The following is a 12782-nucleotide window of genomic DNA, read 5'->3' as shown; positions in this document are numbered from 1 at the left end:
GTCAGACTCCGTCAAAATTCATGAATTATATTTGGTTATCATTTCCGTTTACTGTTTTTCTTTAATAATCCTTATACCTCTTCTTATTTTTATGACATTAACTTATTTAAGACTCTAGATCAGTTGTTTATAGAATGTCCTGCATTCTAAATTTGTCTCATTGTTCCTCATAATAACATTTGATTAGTTTCTCTTAACACCTGTTAGAACCTTTGACGGTGGTTCTTGAGCCAGTGTGGTCAAATGACTCACATACCAGCAGTTAGAGGAAGCTCACAAGAGACAGGCACTGGTGGGTATGCATTTCCACATCACCTACATTCAGGGCCAGCACCCAGGGATCTAGCAAGGCCAGATGTTAGAATCCAGGAGAGGAGCTCTAGCCCTTCCTCTGGGATAATGAAGGTGAAATCTTGGCCTTCAGTCTTGTAGTCACCTCAGTTTTCATGGATTAGGAGAGTGTCAGGCCTTCTCATGACATGATCTTGAGTTGGGGTAAAAGTTTTGTGATTGTAGCTGTGTGACATAACAGACTAGTGGCTTCTAGCCCTGATTTGCCAGCCCTCACCAGGGTTAATTGTCTTGAGCACTAGGCTGTAGCTGGTGTCGTTACAGTTCTCTAAAAGCCAGCTTTCTTTTAGGATGTCAGTTTGCAGGGAATCAGTCTTACAATCTAATTCTTACCCTTATGTTTAAATGTTTGATTAGATTCTGGTTAAACATTTTTGTCATAGGTGATTTTTTTTTTTTTTACTTCCTATGACATCATGTGGCAATACTATTGAGTTGTCTCAGTATTAATGATGCTAAATTTGATTACTTACAGTAATAATAGCCATATATATATATATATATATATCTCTTTACAGGGATATGGTTTTTGCTTTGCTATTAGCAAGTAATGTGTTCTTAATGAAAAAATACTTTTATAATGGGGCTGATGAGAAATGGAAAGAAAAATAATTTAAAGAATACAGGCACTGTAAATACTTAAAAGGTTAATCATCAGTCTTTTGTAAGTATTGACTTAGCACCTACTTCTTACATTAGAAATATTGGGACTCCTCACAAATACTAGACTCAGCAACCCAGAGTTTTCACTCGACAGTTGTCCCCAAGTAAATATCTGCTAGCCATTTAGTGCTGTCTTTCAGCAAGGTGTCTAATTGGGCAGGTAGTCTGGAAAGAGAGCTATTCCACACTTTGGGCTTCTGCCTAAAATGAAATAACACATCAGATTTTCTCTCCTACCTGAAACAGCCAAGAAAATGGACAAAAGTACGAAACAGGTGTTTTGAATTCAAGACACAGTACATTAAGCAACAAAGGACAGTGATCCCTGAAAGATAAGAAACTAAGTGAGAAAACTCTTTGACTGCCCCAGTTTTTGAGAGAGTTTCCAGCACAAGGATAGGAGACAGGGCCTGGCAGATTCCCTGGGTTGAGTGTGTGGAAATCAGAATCTGGGCAACCAGAGCAGCTGGGGCTCACAGGACAGGCAACAAAGAGAAGAGAGTGGCTCAAAGGGAGAACTCCAAAGAGCTACAGAGGGTTCCTTTTGAGTATTAAACTGAAACATGGAAGATACAGAAAAGACCCAAATTAAACATTACAGAAGAAAAGATTAATAAACTTGAAGGACATAGCAAGAGAAATGATGCAAGATGAAATATAGAGAGAAAAAAAGAATTAAAAACAGCATCACTGAGCTGTGAGATAACTTCAAGTGGCCTATCACTGCAGGTATTTTAGTTAGTCCCAGTTCTAATCCTTGAGAAGAGTGGGGCCTGGCTAGAACCTGCTTAGAGCTGCTGTGAGGAAACCACATATGACTTCTCCTACCTTGAAAGAGCACATAAAACTGCCAGAACATTCTGGAAGTCATAAGCCAGTGTTCAGAAGCAGCCTTGGATTTAAATTATTTTAAAAGCAATAATTATGTTAAATTTTTGATCTGAGAATAGCTCTATAAGCGGGAATGGTATTTATTTTATGATCATTAGAGTTCAGTTTTGAAATTTAGCTTAGAAGTAATATACAGATTTTTAGTTTCGGTTTTGGCCTTATGTAAGTTGGACCCTTGTAAAAAAAATTTTACAAAAATAATGATGTATACCATATACATAAAAGAGCATATATCATGTGTATGATACAAAAAATAATATACAAAATAATAAAATGAGACTCTGTAAATTACCATTCATCATGAGAAACAGTGCACTGCCAGTACTGAATTGGTGAAGCCCCTGCTTGCCCCTGTTCTTTAATAGTCCCCTTTCTCCACCTGGGCAGTTACTAACCTGGAATTTGTGTACATTAGCTCTTTGTATTTTTACCACAAATGTATTTAATGACTATGTTTTGAGTATTTTTCACAGTATAGAAACAGAATTATGCTATTTATATAGATATATAGGTAGACAGATGGATAGATATGCTGTCCGTTTTACTGCATGTGACAAAAATTCATTTTCAGTGCTGTATACCAGTTTCTTTTTCCTTTCTCTTTTTGTTGGACAGATTATTTCCATTTCTTTGCACTTATAGATGATACTATAATGAACATTATACATGTCTCAAAGACAAAGATATTTCTAGGGTACATTTATAGGTAAACTTGCTAGATTATAGAAAATGCATTTATTTAAATTTATGAGATGACTGCAAATTATTTGCAAAATGGTTTTGTTCTAGTTTACACTCCTACCAGCAGAATGCAGTATTTCCCTTAATTATGTTTTTTATATTTGTATTCGTCTTTTTGCACTAAAAGTCTCTTTGTTTCTCACAGTGGTTCTGTGCAGGTTTATACAATAGATAACACAACTGGAGCCATGCTGTTGTCTCATAAACTAGAGTTAACAGCAAAACAATATCCTGGTGAGTCCTCTTCTTTTTTTTTTTTATTTTTCTTATTTTAACATTTTTAATTACAGGTACTGATATGTATAATGACTGTTGATTTTAAATTAAATGATACATGCCAAAGGACAAATATTGTTAAACATGTAATATTCTCTGTGACCCAAGGATTTACGTGTAACTAGAGAGGCTCCCAAGATCTCTCTTTTATCCTTTCATTAAGTCTTCTCTACCCTCACTTAGTTTTAGCCTGTAGTCCCTGTCTAGGCTTTGCTTTAATTTAGACTCTTACCTGATTTCATTGACTCTGTTATTTTATGCCTTCCAGTTCCATTTATTTGTTCAACAAATAATTTTTGAGTACCTACTATAAGCCAGACACTGTTTGAAATGCTGGATATACAGCAGTAAACAAAAATTTCTTTCTGAACTTCATTAATCCTGTCCACAGGAATAAATCTAAATTCTGTGTCACTGGAAATACTTTTGACTGAAACTAATAGAAAACCCAACTTACTATTGCTTAAACAAATAGAATTTATTTTCTCTACGAGCAGGAAATCCAAAGGTAAGCTGCTCCTGGCATTCATTTGGTCTTTTTTTTTTTCCACAATCGCAAGGTAGCTTCTGAGCTCCAAGCATTAATTCTGCTTGAGTCAAGAAGAAAGGAGGAAAGAAGGCATATCTGTTTTTCGATCAGAAAAGCAAAAATGCTAGATAGAATTTGAATTCTTCCTGAAAGGGTTTGTGTTTGTTTCTGCCAGTCACCTGGAAAACTACATTAGTCTGGAACCCTTTGCATTATATTCTCTGTAGGAGGTTTTTGAATCATACAAGTTGCACAAATTACAAATCAGAGTGAGGACTGGCTTGTGGTTGCAGATTCTCAGGGGAGCGTCTTTATTTTCCATTCAGTACCATGGGCAAAAACAGAAAAGTTTTGCTATTTTACCACCTTCCACATGATAAGAGTTTATTTCTGACTGTCCCTTGTACCATGGATGTCTTTCTATTCAATTCCTTGCCTTGGCCAAGCTCTGACTTTAGCTCGTGACCATCACGTGGTGTGAGTCATCAGAGGTGAAAGTCAGGTCTCCAGGGTTTGACAGAAAAACTCAGGGCAAAAGCACTTTGTACACTCAATAAACTCCCAGTATTTTTGGATGTTTTGAGGTGTTTAAGTTTTCTTGTCAACATTTTGGTTGTTTCAGTATGGAGAGTCATTCAAGGTGTCTAATGTTTAGGTATACTGCCAGAAATAGAAATTTGCTCCTTAAGTTTTTGTCATTCTTGCTGCAAAGCCTTTAGAGGGTCTGCATATATTTTTCTGTAAGGACAGTTTTTGCTGCAACCTACAAAAATAGAGTGCTGTGTATTTTGGTTGTGGTTTCTAGTCCTTTTATCTGTTTATTTTCTTATCCATACTAATATTGTCATGTCCAATATGGTAGCTGCTGGCCATATGTAGCTATTTAAATGAAACTGAATTGAAATTAAAGATGAAAACTTCTTCAGTTGCATAGTCACATCTAAATGTTGAATAACCACATTTAGCTAGTGGCTCTATTAGACCCTGCAAATATAGAACATTTACATCATTGCAGGAAGTTCTACTGATTGCTTCTGTTGACTGTTGGACAGCACTGTATTGAGTTTTTCAGACTGTTCCCTTTTCTCAGGTTCTTGGAATGCCAGTTCTCCCTTTGGTTTTCTACTGACTCTCACTCTTATGGTCTGTTATGGGAGAATTCTCCCTCCTTGAGTTATAACTTCAGGCTATAAACCTGCTTAAAATGTTGGGAGACTTGTATTGTCCTACATCTTGAACAGACACAAGCTTCCATGTTTTCTTCTGGCTCCCCTGGCTGATTTTTACAGGTTGCAACACTTCAGGAGTCCTTAGATGATTCAGCAGCTTCCATCCTGATTATTCAACTCATGATGGCCTGAAATCCTTTTTATAATCTTCTTTTGGAACAGGAAAACCCCTGCTCTCTCATCTTTGCTAGGTCCCATCCTAACTGTCTATCCCTATATTTCCAGTCTTTTTTGCTTCCCTCCCACCCCTGGCTGCCTTAGTTCAAGCACTAACCAATCTCCCTTTCAGTTATCTCTCTTCTTTTGGCTCTTGGAGACCTTCGTTTCTTTCTTAGAAGTTCATCTCTGTAACAGAAAGTCTTTGGATTACTTTGTAACATTTTTTTCATTATGCAGATTATCATAATCCATGTTCATTGTAGGTTACCAGGCAGATAAATTTCTCATATCCTTGCCACTTGAAAATTATTAACTTTTGTTAATATTTTTGTTGTATATCTTTGCAACTATATTTTAATGTGTGTATAATGCTTGGAAAATATGTATATTATGTACATTTGTATATCTTTTTTATATGGGATAATAGGAATACTATTTATAACCTGTCCTTTCCAGTGAACATTAATATCTTTTTGTGACAGTGAATACACATCTAAGCTTTACTTTTTTTTCTAACACATGGAATTGCTTTCATTTTGTAAACTTTAATTTGGTTTTGTATGTTTCTTTGCGGTTTGGTTTTAAATTTCTCTCCTGTACGTGTAAAGTATACTAACAAGATAACGATGTTTCTTATGCATGTTCCCATTTATTTTCTATCTACATAAATAACACAATTATTCACATACATGAATTATGGGGAGAAATGCTAATGTGAAGATTCAAACATAGAGGAAAAAAGTTCTTACCCTGTTAACCAAGCCTGTCTTCTATAGGCCAAAACTTATGTACCTCCCCTTTGTGGTAAATGTACTGATAACAAAAATTTATTAGTACTGCATATAGAAAGAATTTTAATTTTGAAGAAAGTGATACAGTAGATCTTTTTGAATTGCTGATGGGAAATGCTGGTATGTTTCATTTAACTCTGCAATAAAGGAACTTGAATTTTACTACAAGAAAATTAAATTTTCTCCTTTGGTAATTATATATGAGGTTAAAAGAACTATTTTTGTTAAAAAAAAGATGTAAGCACCTATAGTACTCAAGCTGGAGCTTACTACTTAATCCTAATGTAAGGTTAAACTTCAATTTATTTTCACTTGGATCCCTCTGATACTGCTGATGGAGCATGAAGATGGTGGTGAAATACTGTTATACATTTTAAAACTCCTCGTATTTTGCTAAGTACTTTGACATTGTGTTGAATTATTCAAGGCAGTTATTCCTCCCATTTTACAGAAACTGATTTGCCCAAAGCCAGAGACTTTTAAGACTACATACTTATAGTTATTCAAGCTAATAGTGGCCAAAAACGGCTTTCATGTCTTATGAGTCACTTGGGTACTGAGTTTGTTCTGCTTAGATCAGGTCAAGGCTAATGATCATACTGATTTTAAATAGCTCTAAGTGAGCAGAATTTATCTCATTGTTTGAAGCCAACATGCCTTTCTCCCTGTTTCAACTTGAAGATACCAGCTGTTTAAAAAAAAAAGAACTAAGTATTTCTGAAGCAATCGTTTATTTTTAACCCTTCTCTTAATTTTTTAACAGACATTTGGAACAAAACAGGAGCTGTTAAATTGGTCAGGTGGTCTCCTGACAATAGTGTTGTAATAGTGACCTGGGAATATGGAGGCCTCTCTTTATGGAGTGTATTTGGAGCCCAGCTGATTTGTACACTTGGAGGAGATTTTGCGTGAGTCAATAAAGATAAATTTTAGATAAAATAACTCCATTATCTCCCGGACAATACACAAACACAGAAACTTGATATCATACATCTATCATTTTGGCTTGTTTGACTCTTAACCCGAAACAGTTTGTAAGGTTCGGAGTTAATTTATTCAGAATGTATTGAGTCCTCATACATCCATCCTCTTTAAACTGTTCATTCAATAAAAATGCTTTTATTTATTGAACCCATATTGTATACATGATAATATGTTAGATTCAAGGCTAAATCAGACATGATTCTGCCTTCAAGTAGCTTGTTATCTAATAACAGTGGTAAGCAATACACATAAATGAGTATAGCAAATGAAAAATTGCATTATCTCATTGGTTTAATGTGGGTTAATTCAGTGGGTTGATAGAACTTGGTTGATATCTCTGCCCACTTCCTATACTGCTCTGAATCTCAGTCCTGACGTAATCAACACACCTTCCCAAACTGCATGACTCTGTCAAGAATTTACTTGGGACCTGGAAGACTGTGTCTCAGTGATATACCTAGGCGTATTAACCAGGAGTCTCATTTTATTCATTATTAGGAACAAAATCCATTTTAAAAAATTAAAGCTAAATATTATATGCAATTAAAAGACTTTTTAAGTAAGTTTCTATTCTGTTTCAGTTACAGGTCTGATGGTACCAAAAAAGACCCCCTTAAGATTAACTCTATGGTAAGTACTTTCTATAAAATACTGATGCAGTGTGAAAAACTTCAGTTTTTCTTCTTCCTTTTTTTTCTCATGTTGGCCTGATAAAATCATAAAGCTATTTTAGTCTCAGCAAACTCTTATACTGTTCTTACTTTGATAAAAGTATGTTTTTTAAAATTAGGAGGCTGCCCAATTTTCAGTATTTGACTTTTGTTTTGCATAGATGTGTCCAGCAAGCCCCTGTCATCTTTGTGAACATAGTGACTGTTCCAGTCAGGCCTTTGTTTTTCTAAAGCATACCTACGTTTCTTATGTGACTCAACAGCACCTGCTTCTCATGGCCTCCTCTCTTTTAACATAACATGAAATTCTCTGGGTGTTTTTCCTGGAGGACATGCGCTTGTACATTATTTAAGCATATTTTTAAAAATTTCCATAGATGTATGTCAAGAGAACTGTAGTCCTTGTTGTAACAATATTTTTACTAATTTTCAAAAGTTTCTGTGGAAAGCAGTGAGGTGTAACCCCTGTCTTTACATAAAAACATTTTCTTACTATAGCCCTTTGTGTGCCATCTTTGTGAAATTAGTGGCTGTGAGGCTTATCACTACCTTTCTCTCCTGTTCCATAGAGGAAAACATTTTTCTGATCATGGGTTTCTCAAAGAATTAAAATCACCGTGGTTTCCTTGAATAGTGGTTCCCCACATTTCACCACCAAGGATCCCATTTGATGTCTCTCCTCACTTCCACATTTTAAAATACGTTTTCAAACACCATTTCTGTGACTGCCAATCAGTGCTTCTGGATGGTACGCAACAACCAGTGTTACCAGCCTAAGTTGGCATTTCAATCACAAACTAAGAACCTAAGCATTTTAGTTAGCTTGTGCAACTTTTATCATGGAAAAGTAAAACTTCTATTAAGCTTTTGAAATTTTGCAATAATTCATGGCCCTTGCCTCCCCACAGTTACTATTTTGTTGACCTTTTAGATTAGGAATCAATAACCTCAAAGAATAGAAATTTTTTTTTTAACTGTCATGGAATCTAGTTGTAGAATATTCAAATTGACTGGGCCTGGGGAATTTATTTGAACTTTCTCATTTTACAGAGGAAGAAACTTGTACCTCAAGAGACCAAATAGCTTGATTGAGGTGGTACAACATAAGGGTAGCCAAACTGGAGTAGAAGCCCTAGGCTCATAGCTTCTAATCCAATGTTCTTTGTTCTATACAACACTGCATCTGTTTGGGTGCCTTTCAGGCTTCAGTTAGGTAACATGGATCTTCTCTCTTTAAGGTATTTCTTTGTATTTGAGAGACCGTTAAATTAATGTAGAAGTTACAGAGAGCAGTATACATTTCTTAGGATTTGGAGCTAAGATTGGTGTGTAGTGTTTTCATTATTCTACTTGAAGAGCATCTACTAGAGATCTAAGATGTAGCAGATGTAGGTATGATTCTTGTCTTTGTTACTTGTCATGGTTTCTCCAACCTTCAAAAGTCATTAATAATGCTATTGTTGGTTATTTCAGAATTTGAATATTTGAAACTAGGAAAAAATAACAAGAAGCTTTTTATTGCTTTGATTTTTTTCCCCACTCTTCTCCATCTCTTTTCCCCTCTTCTCCAAGAGCTGGGGTGCGGAAGGCTATCACCTGTGGGTAATCAGTGGATTTGCTTCTCAAAATACTGAAAATGAGTGTGACTCCAAGAGTATAGTTAAACAGCCTGGCATTCTACTGTTTCAGTTTATCAAGAGTGTACTCACTGTAAACCCATGTATGGTAAGTTTAATTAAAATTCTGGGTTTTTTTCAGTGGTTTTTGTATTAGGATATCAGACTTCCTTATGACACAGATAGGTTGAGTTTATTACTAAAGTTGGCATATTATCTTCTTTTGTACATTTTCTATTTGTATGTTTGTTTTTAATTTATATTAAATTTATCCCCAAATTTTATTTCTGAGCAGTTTTTTTTTAATAGGGTCACAAGGAACTTGAGGGAAAGCAGTGTTTACAGATTTACTTGAATAACTTGAATAAAATTTGATCTTTGTATGAAAAGCATTTCCCAAAGTATGTTCTGCCAGGCACTACTTTTGAGAAATATCAATTACAATTACATAGGGTAAGAAAAAGTTCTCTTATCTTGTGTGAAATTAAAGAGTTAAACAAAGCTCTAGAGATTTCTTTTTCACAGGACTCCAGTCTTTAGTATGCTCATTTGCATCATGAAAATCCAGGAGCTGGAATATAAAAAGCAGTGTTTCCCAAACTTCCTTAACTATGAATTTTTAGGGAATACTGTGAAGAAAATTAGCCTAAGATCCTTTGGGAAACACTGCCCCAAATTATAAACTTCTCATGTTTTATCAATCCAAAATAACATATATTGTTGATATATAATAATAGTATATGTTACATGTTAGGATCGTGTCTTAATATATACTACCAACGGGTTTTGAAATGTTTGGTGCAGCCAGTTTCTAATTAAAATTTACAACACATTAAGAAAGAATGAAAATACCCTGGATCTCAGACCTTATTACTGTAGTGGAAGAATAAGAAAAACAAGAGTAGAGTATTTCTTCCTCCCCTTCCTCATCCCAAATAATAATTTAAAAGCACCCTTGAGTTTTATATCAAGACAGCATTTGGAATGCAATGGAAATGTGAGGGGCTGATCTAATTTGAATAGTCAGGAATAATAATATGCCCGCATTTGAAAACAATGGCCTTCTAATTGAAAATCAGGACATAATCACAAAGAGTAGAAACTATCTTTTTATCTAAATATCCTCAGAACCTGATACATTCCTTGGTACTAACCAAGCGTTCACCAAGTGATTATTGAATCGGTCTGAACCAGGACCACAGATATAGGCTACTTTTCTTCCTCCCCATGGTTTAAAAGGTCCTCCAGCATTCAGTTATCCCTGTTCTTAATCCACTCCTTCTTCCTGCCATGTGGGCATATGGATGAGCAAACACACAAACTAGCCAGACATATTTTCATACAATCATTCATGAGATATTTTATGTGAAACTAGTTTGTAAACTGTAGACAATGAGTAGTTTTCTTCAGTTTTCAGATGAAAATCTCTAATAGCTTTGCCATTTTGGAGTAGTAACAGGATACTACTATAGCAGTTGTAAGCCTGGGAGTGTTTTGGATTTATATGATAAAACAGAATTTAACAAAGAATCTGTTTACACTGGGAAGTGATCATTAAAATGTTGCCTGTTACTTTAACAGTGTATGAGATCATCATGTAGTCTTGTCCTCTGTCAACAATGTTGACATGTATGGTACGTTTCCTACAGTAAAACTAAATCAGTGTATTATTTCCTTTTCCTTACCTAATATTGAGTTATTTTATTTGCTTTCCTCCCCACCTCTGTTTCCTTTTTCCTCCCATCTAGAGTAACCAAGAGCAAGTGTTGCTTCAGGGGGAGGATCGCTTATACTTGAACTGTGGTGAGGCCTCTCAAACCCAGAATCCCAGAAGTTCTTCAGCACACTCTGAGCATAGGCCCAGTCGGGAAAAGAGCCTGTTTGCAGAAGGCAGTTTAGAGACTCAGGGTTTAAGCACTTTACTTGGTCATCGGCATTGGCACGTGGTACAGGTAAGTCTTCAGATGCTGTTGGCTATTGACTTAGTCCTTGGTAAGATAGCACCTGGAGCAGATTTTGAAGTATTTCATATTTTGCTTTAGAAAACTGAGAAACTTTTTAACCTTTTGACTGTCACGTCTCTCTCTTCTGCTTTTCTGTGCTCTTGTCCTCTTGTCTTCTTTCCTTCTTTCCACTTGATGTAGATTGTATTCCCACCTGCTTTAAGTCCATTAGTAGTTAACAGTTTAAAAAACTGGAAGTTTATGCCTTGCCCTGTTATTGTGCAAAACTGTTTTACTTCTAGCTTTTTTTTTTTTTTTTGTATAAATTTAACTCTGTAGACTTGAGTAAGCGAAAGTGTAGTAATTTCATGGAAAGTGTATTGATTGGCACTTTGTCCAGCTGACTTTGTAGTTCTGATGGGGACACACAGAGGTTAATTGCCTGACTTCGGACCCAAATTGCAGGCTTATGATTAGTCTAGAACCCTGTTGTTAATAATTTTATTATTCTTGTTCCAGATTATTTACTCAGTCTGATACAACTTTTAAATTAGTAGTTTCTTTTAGTAATTCTGGTAAATTGGTATTTAACATGGAAATTAATTCTTTGATATCAAATAAATTTGGGTAAATTAGTTAGTTGAACTTTCTTGAAAGATATTTTCATAACAGTTTCAAAGTCCTGAGTGTTTTCTTTCCCCTCTTGTTGCCAAAGAGTCTTAGGTACATCAGAGCCAATTTCCTGGGTTAGTTTCTTTTAGGCAGTTTCTATTTCCACAATTCTTTGCCTCACTTCTGCCTTCCGTACTTTTGCCTTACTAGCTTACTTCAGCTCCCATGTTATTTTCAGTTGACTTTGGAGATAACGAGAGATAGAAGAATGGTCATTGTGTGAAAAATAAAAGGAGGAATATCTCCTACATTGACATGTGGTATACACTAAAATAAAATGGGTATAACTTACATTAATAAATTCATAAAATTCAAACAATGTACATACCATTTTATAATTAGTAACAGTTATTAAATAAAACTGCATCAGCTACTTCCTTGACTAAAATTTTCCACTGCTCCCTTCTCTCCTATAGCCATTTCTCTGCTATTTTCATTTCCCCATACTTTGAACTATTCATTCTACACTGACCTAGCATCAATGCCAGTTCTGCCTAGCCAGGTCTGTGTTGCCAGAGAGCCAAGTAGAGCAGAGGATCACAGAAGGTAGGTCTGGAACTCAAAAATCCATCAGGCAATAACAAAAATTGAATTTCCTTCCAGCTCAAAAATTCAGTGATTCTGTGATTTGTAGGCATCTATGAAGTATCCCATATTAGAAGCATGTAACACTGATTTTTATGACTTCAGGCAAAACAGGTTCTAGCAAGATTCTTCTGTCATTCTGCTATTTAGATATATGAAATACTCAGAAAGATAAACTTGTTTAACTCTAGCTTTACCTAATAGTTTCAATTTCCTTAAAACTAATCAAAATAATACCAGAGTTATACTCCCCAAAATTAAGCTATAATAGACTCATAGAATTTTTAGAGCTGAAAGGACCTTAACAATCATGTAGTCCAATTAGACTTTATAAATGAGGTAATTGAGGTTCAGGGAAGTTAGGTGACTTCCCCAAAGTCACACAGCAGAGTAGTGACAGACTATCCTTACCATGATATAAATTAAAGTAACAGCCAAACCTATTTTAAAACCTAGATACTAAATGTTGAATTATATAATACATTGCTGACCGTGAGCTAAAACCTAGAATGTGCCTGTTTGGCACATTTGGCAGTGTTTTTACTTGGAGTTGCCCTCTGCTTTGTTTGCTGGCACTCCAGCCACATGGGTCAATGCAGTGTTGTCGTGGTGTTTGGTAGGGTGGTTTGCACTGTCCATATAATACTAATGCTTTACCTTCCAGACTTTTTAGCCAATTAG

General features: G+C 35.4%; 1 protein-coding gene across 4 annotated transcripts in view; it reads left to right on the top strand.

Moving 5' to 3' along the window:
* Window positions 1–12782, top strand: part of RIC1 (RIC1 homolog, RAB6A GEF complex partner 1) — a 102251-nt gene that overhangs the window by 66614 nt on the left and 22855 nt on the right. For all 4 annotated transcript variants that reach the window (XM_031449756.2, XM_010993426.3, XM_010993425.3 and 1 more), the window contains 5 exons: window positions 2792–2880; window positions 6394–6538; window positions 7196–7244; window positions 8858–9010; window positions 10650–10853. In XM_031449756.2, the coding sequence (XP_031305616.1) occupies window positions 2792–2880; window positions 6394–6538; window positions 7196–7244; window positions 8858–9010; window positions 10650–10853 (640 nt within the window). The remainder of the gene's footprint in view (window positions 1–2791; window positions 2881–6393; window positions 6539–7195; window positions 7245–8857; window positions 9011–10649; window positions 10854–12782) is intronic.

This window comes from Camelus dromedarius, chromosome 10 (genome assembly GCF_036321535.1).
Source record: "Camelus dromedarius isolate mCamDro1 chromosome 10, mCamDro1.pat, whole genome shotgun sequence".
NCBI lineage: Eukaryota > Metazoa > Chordata > Mammalia > Artiodactyla > Camelidae > Camelus > Camelus dromedarius.
Note: the sequence above shows the minus strand (reverse complement) of the source record. Positions and strands in the feature narration are given on the sequence as shown.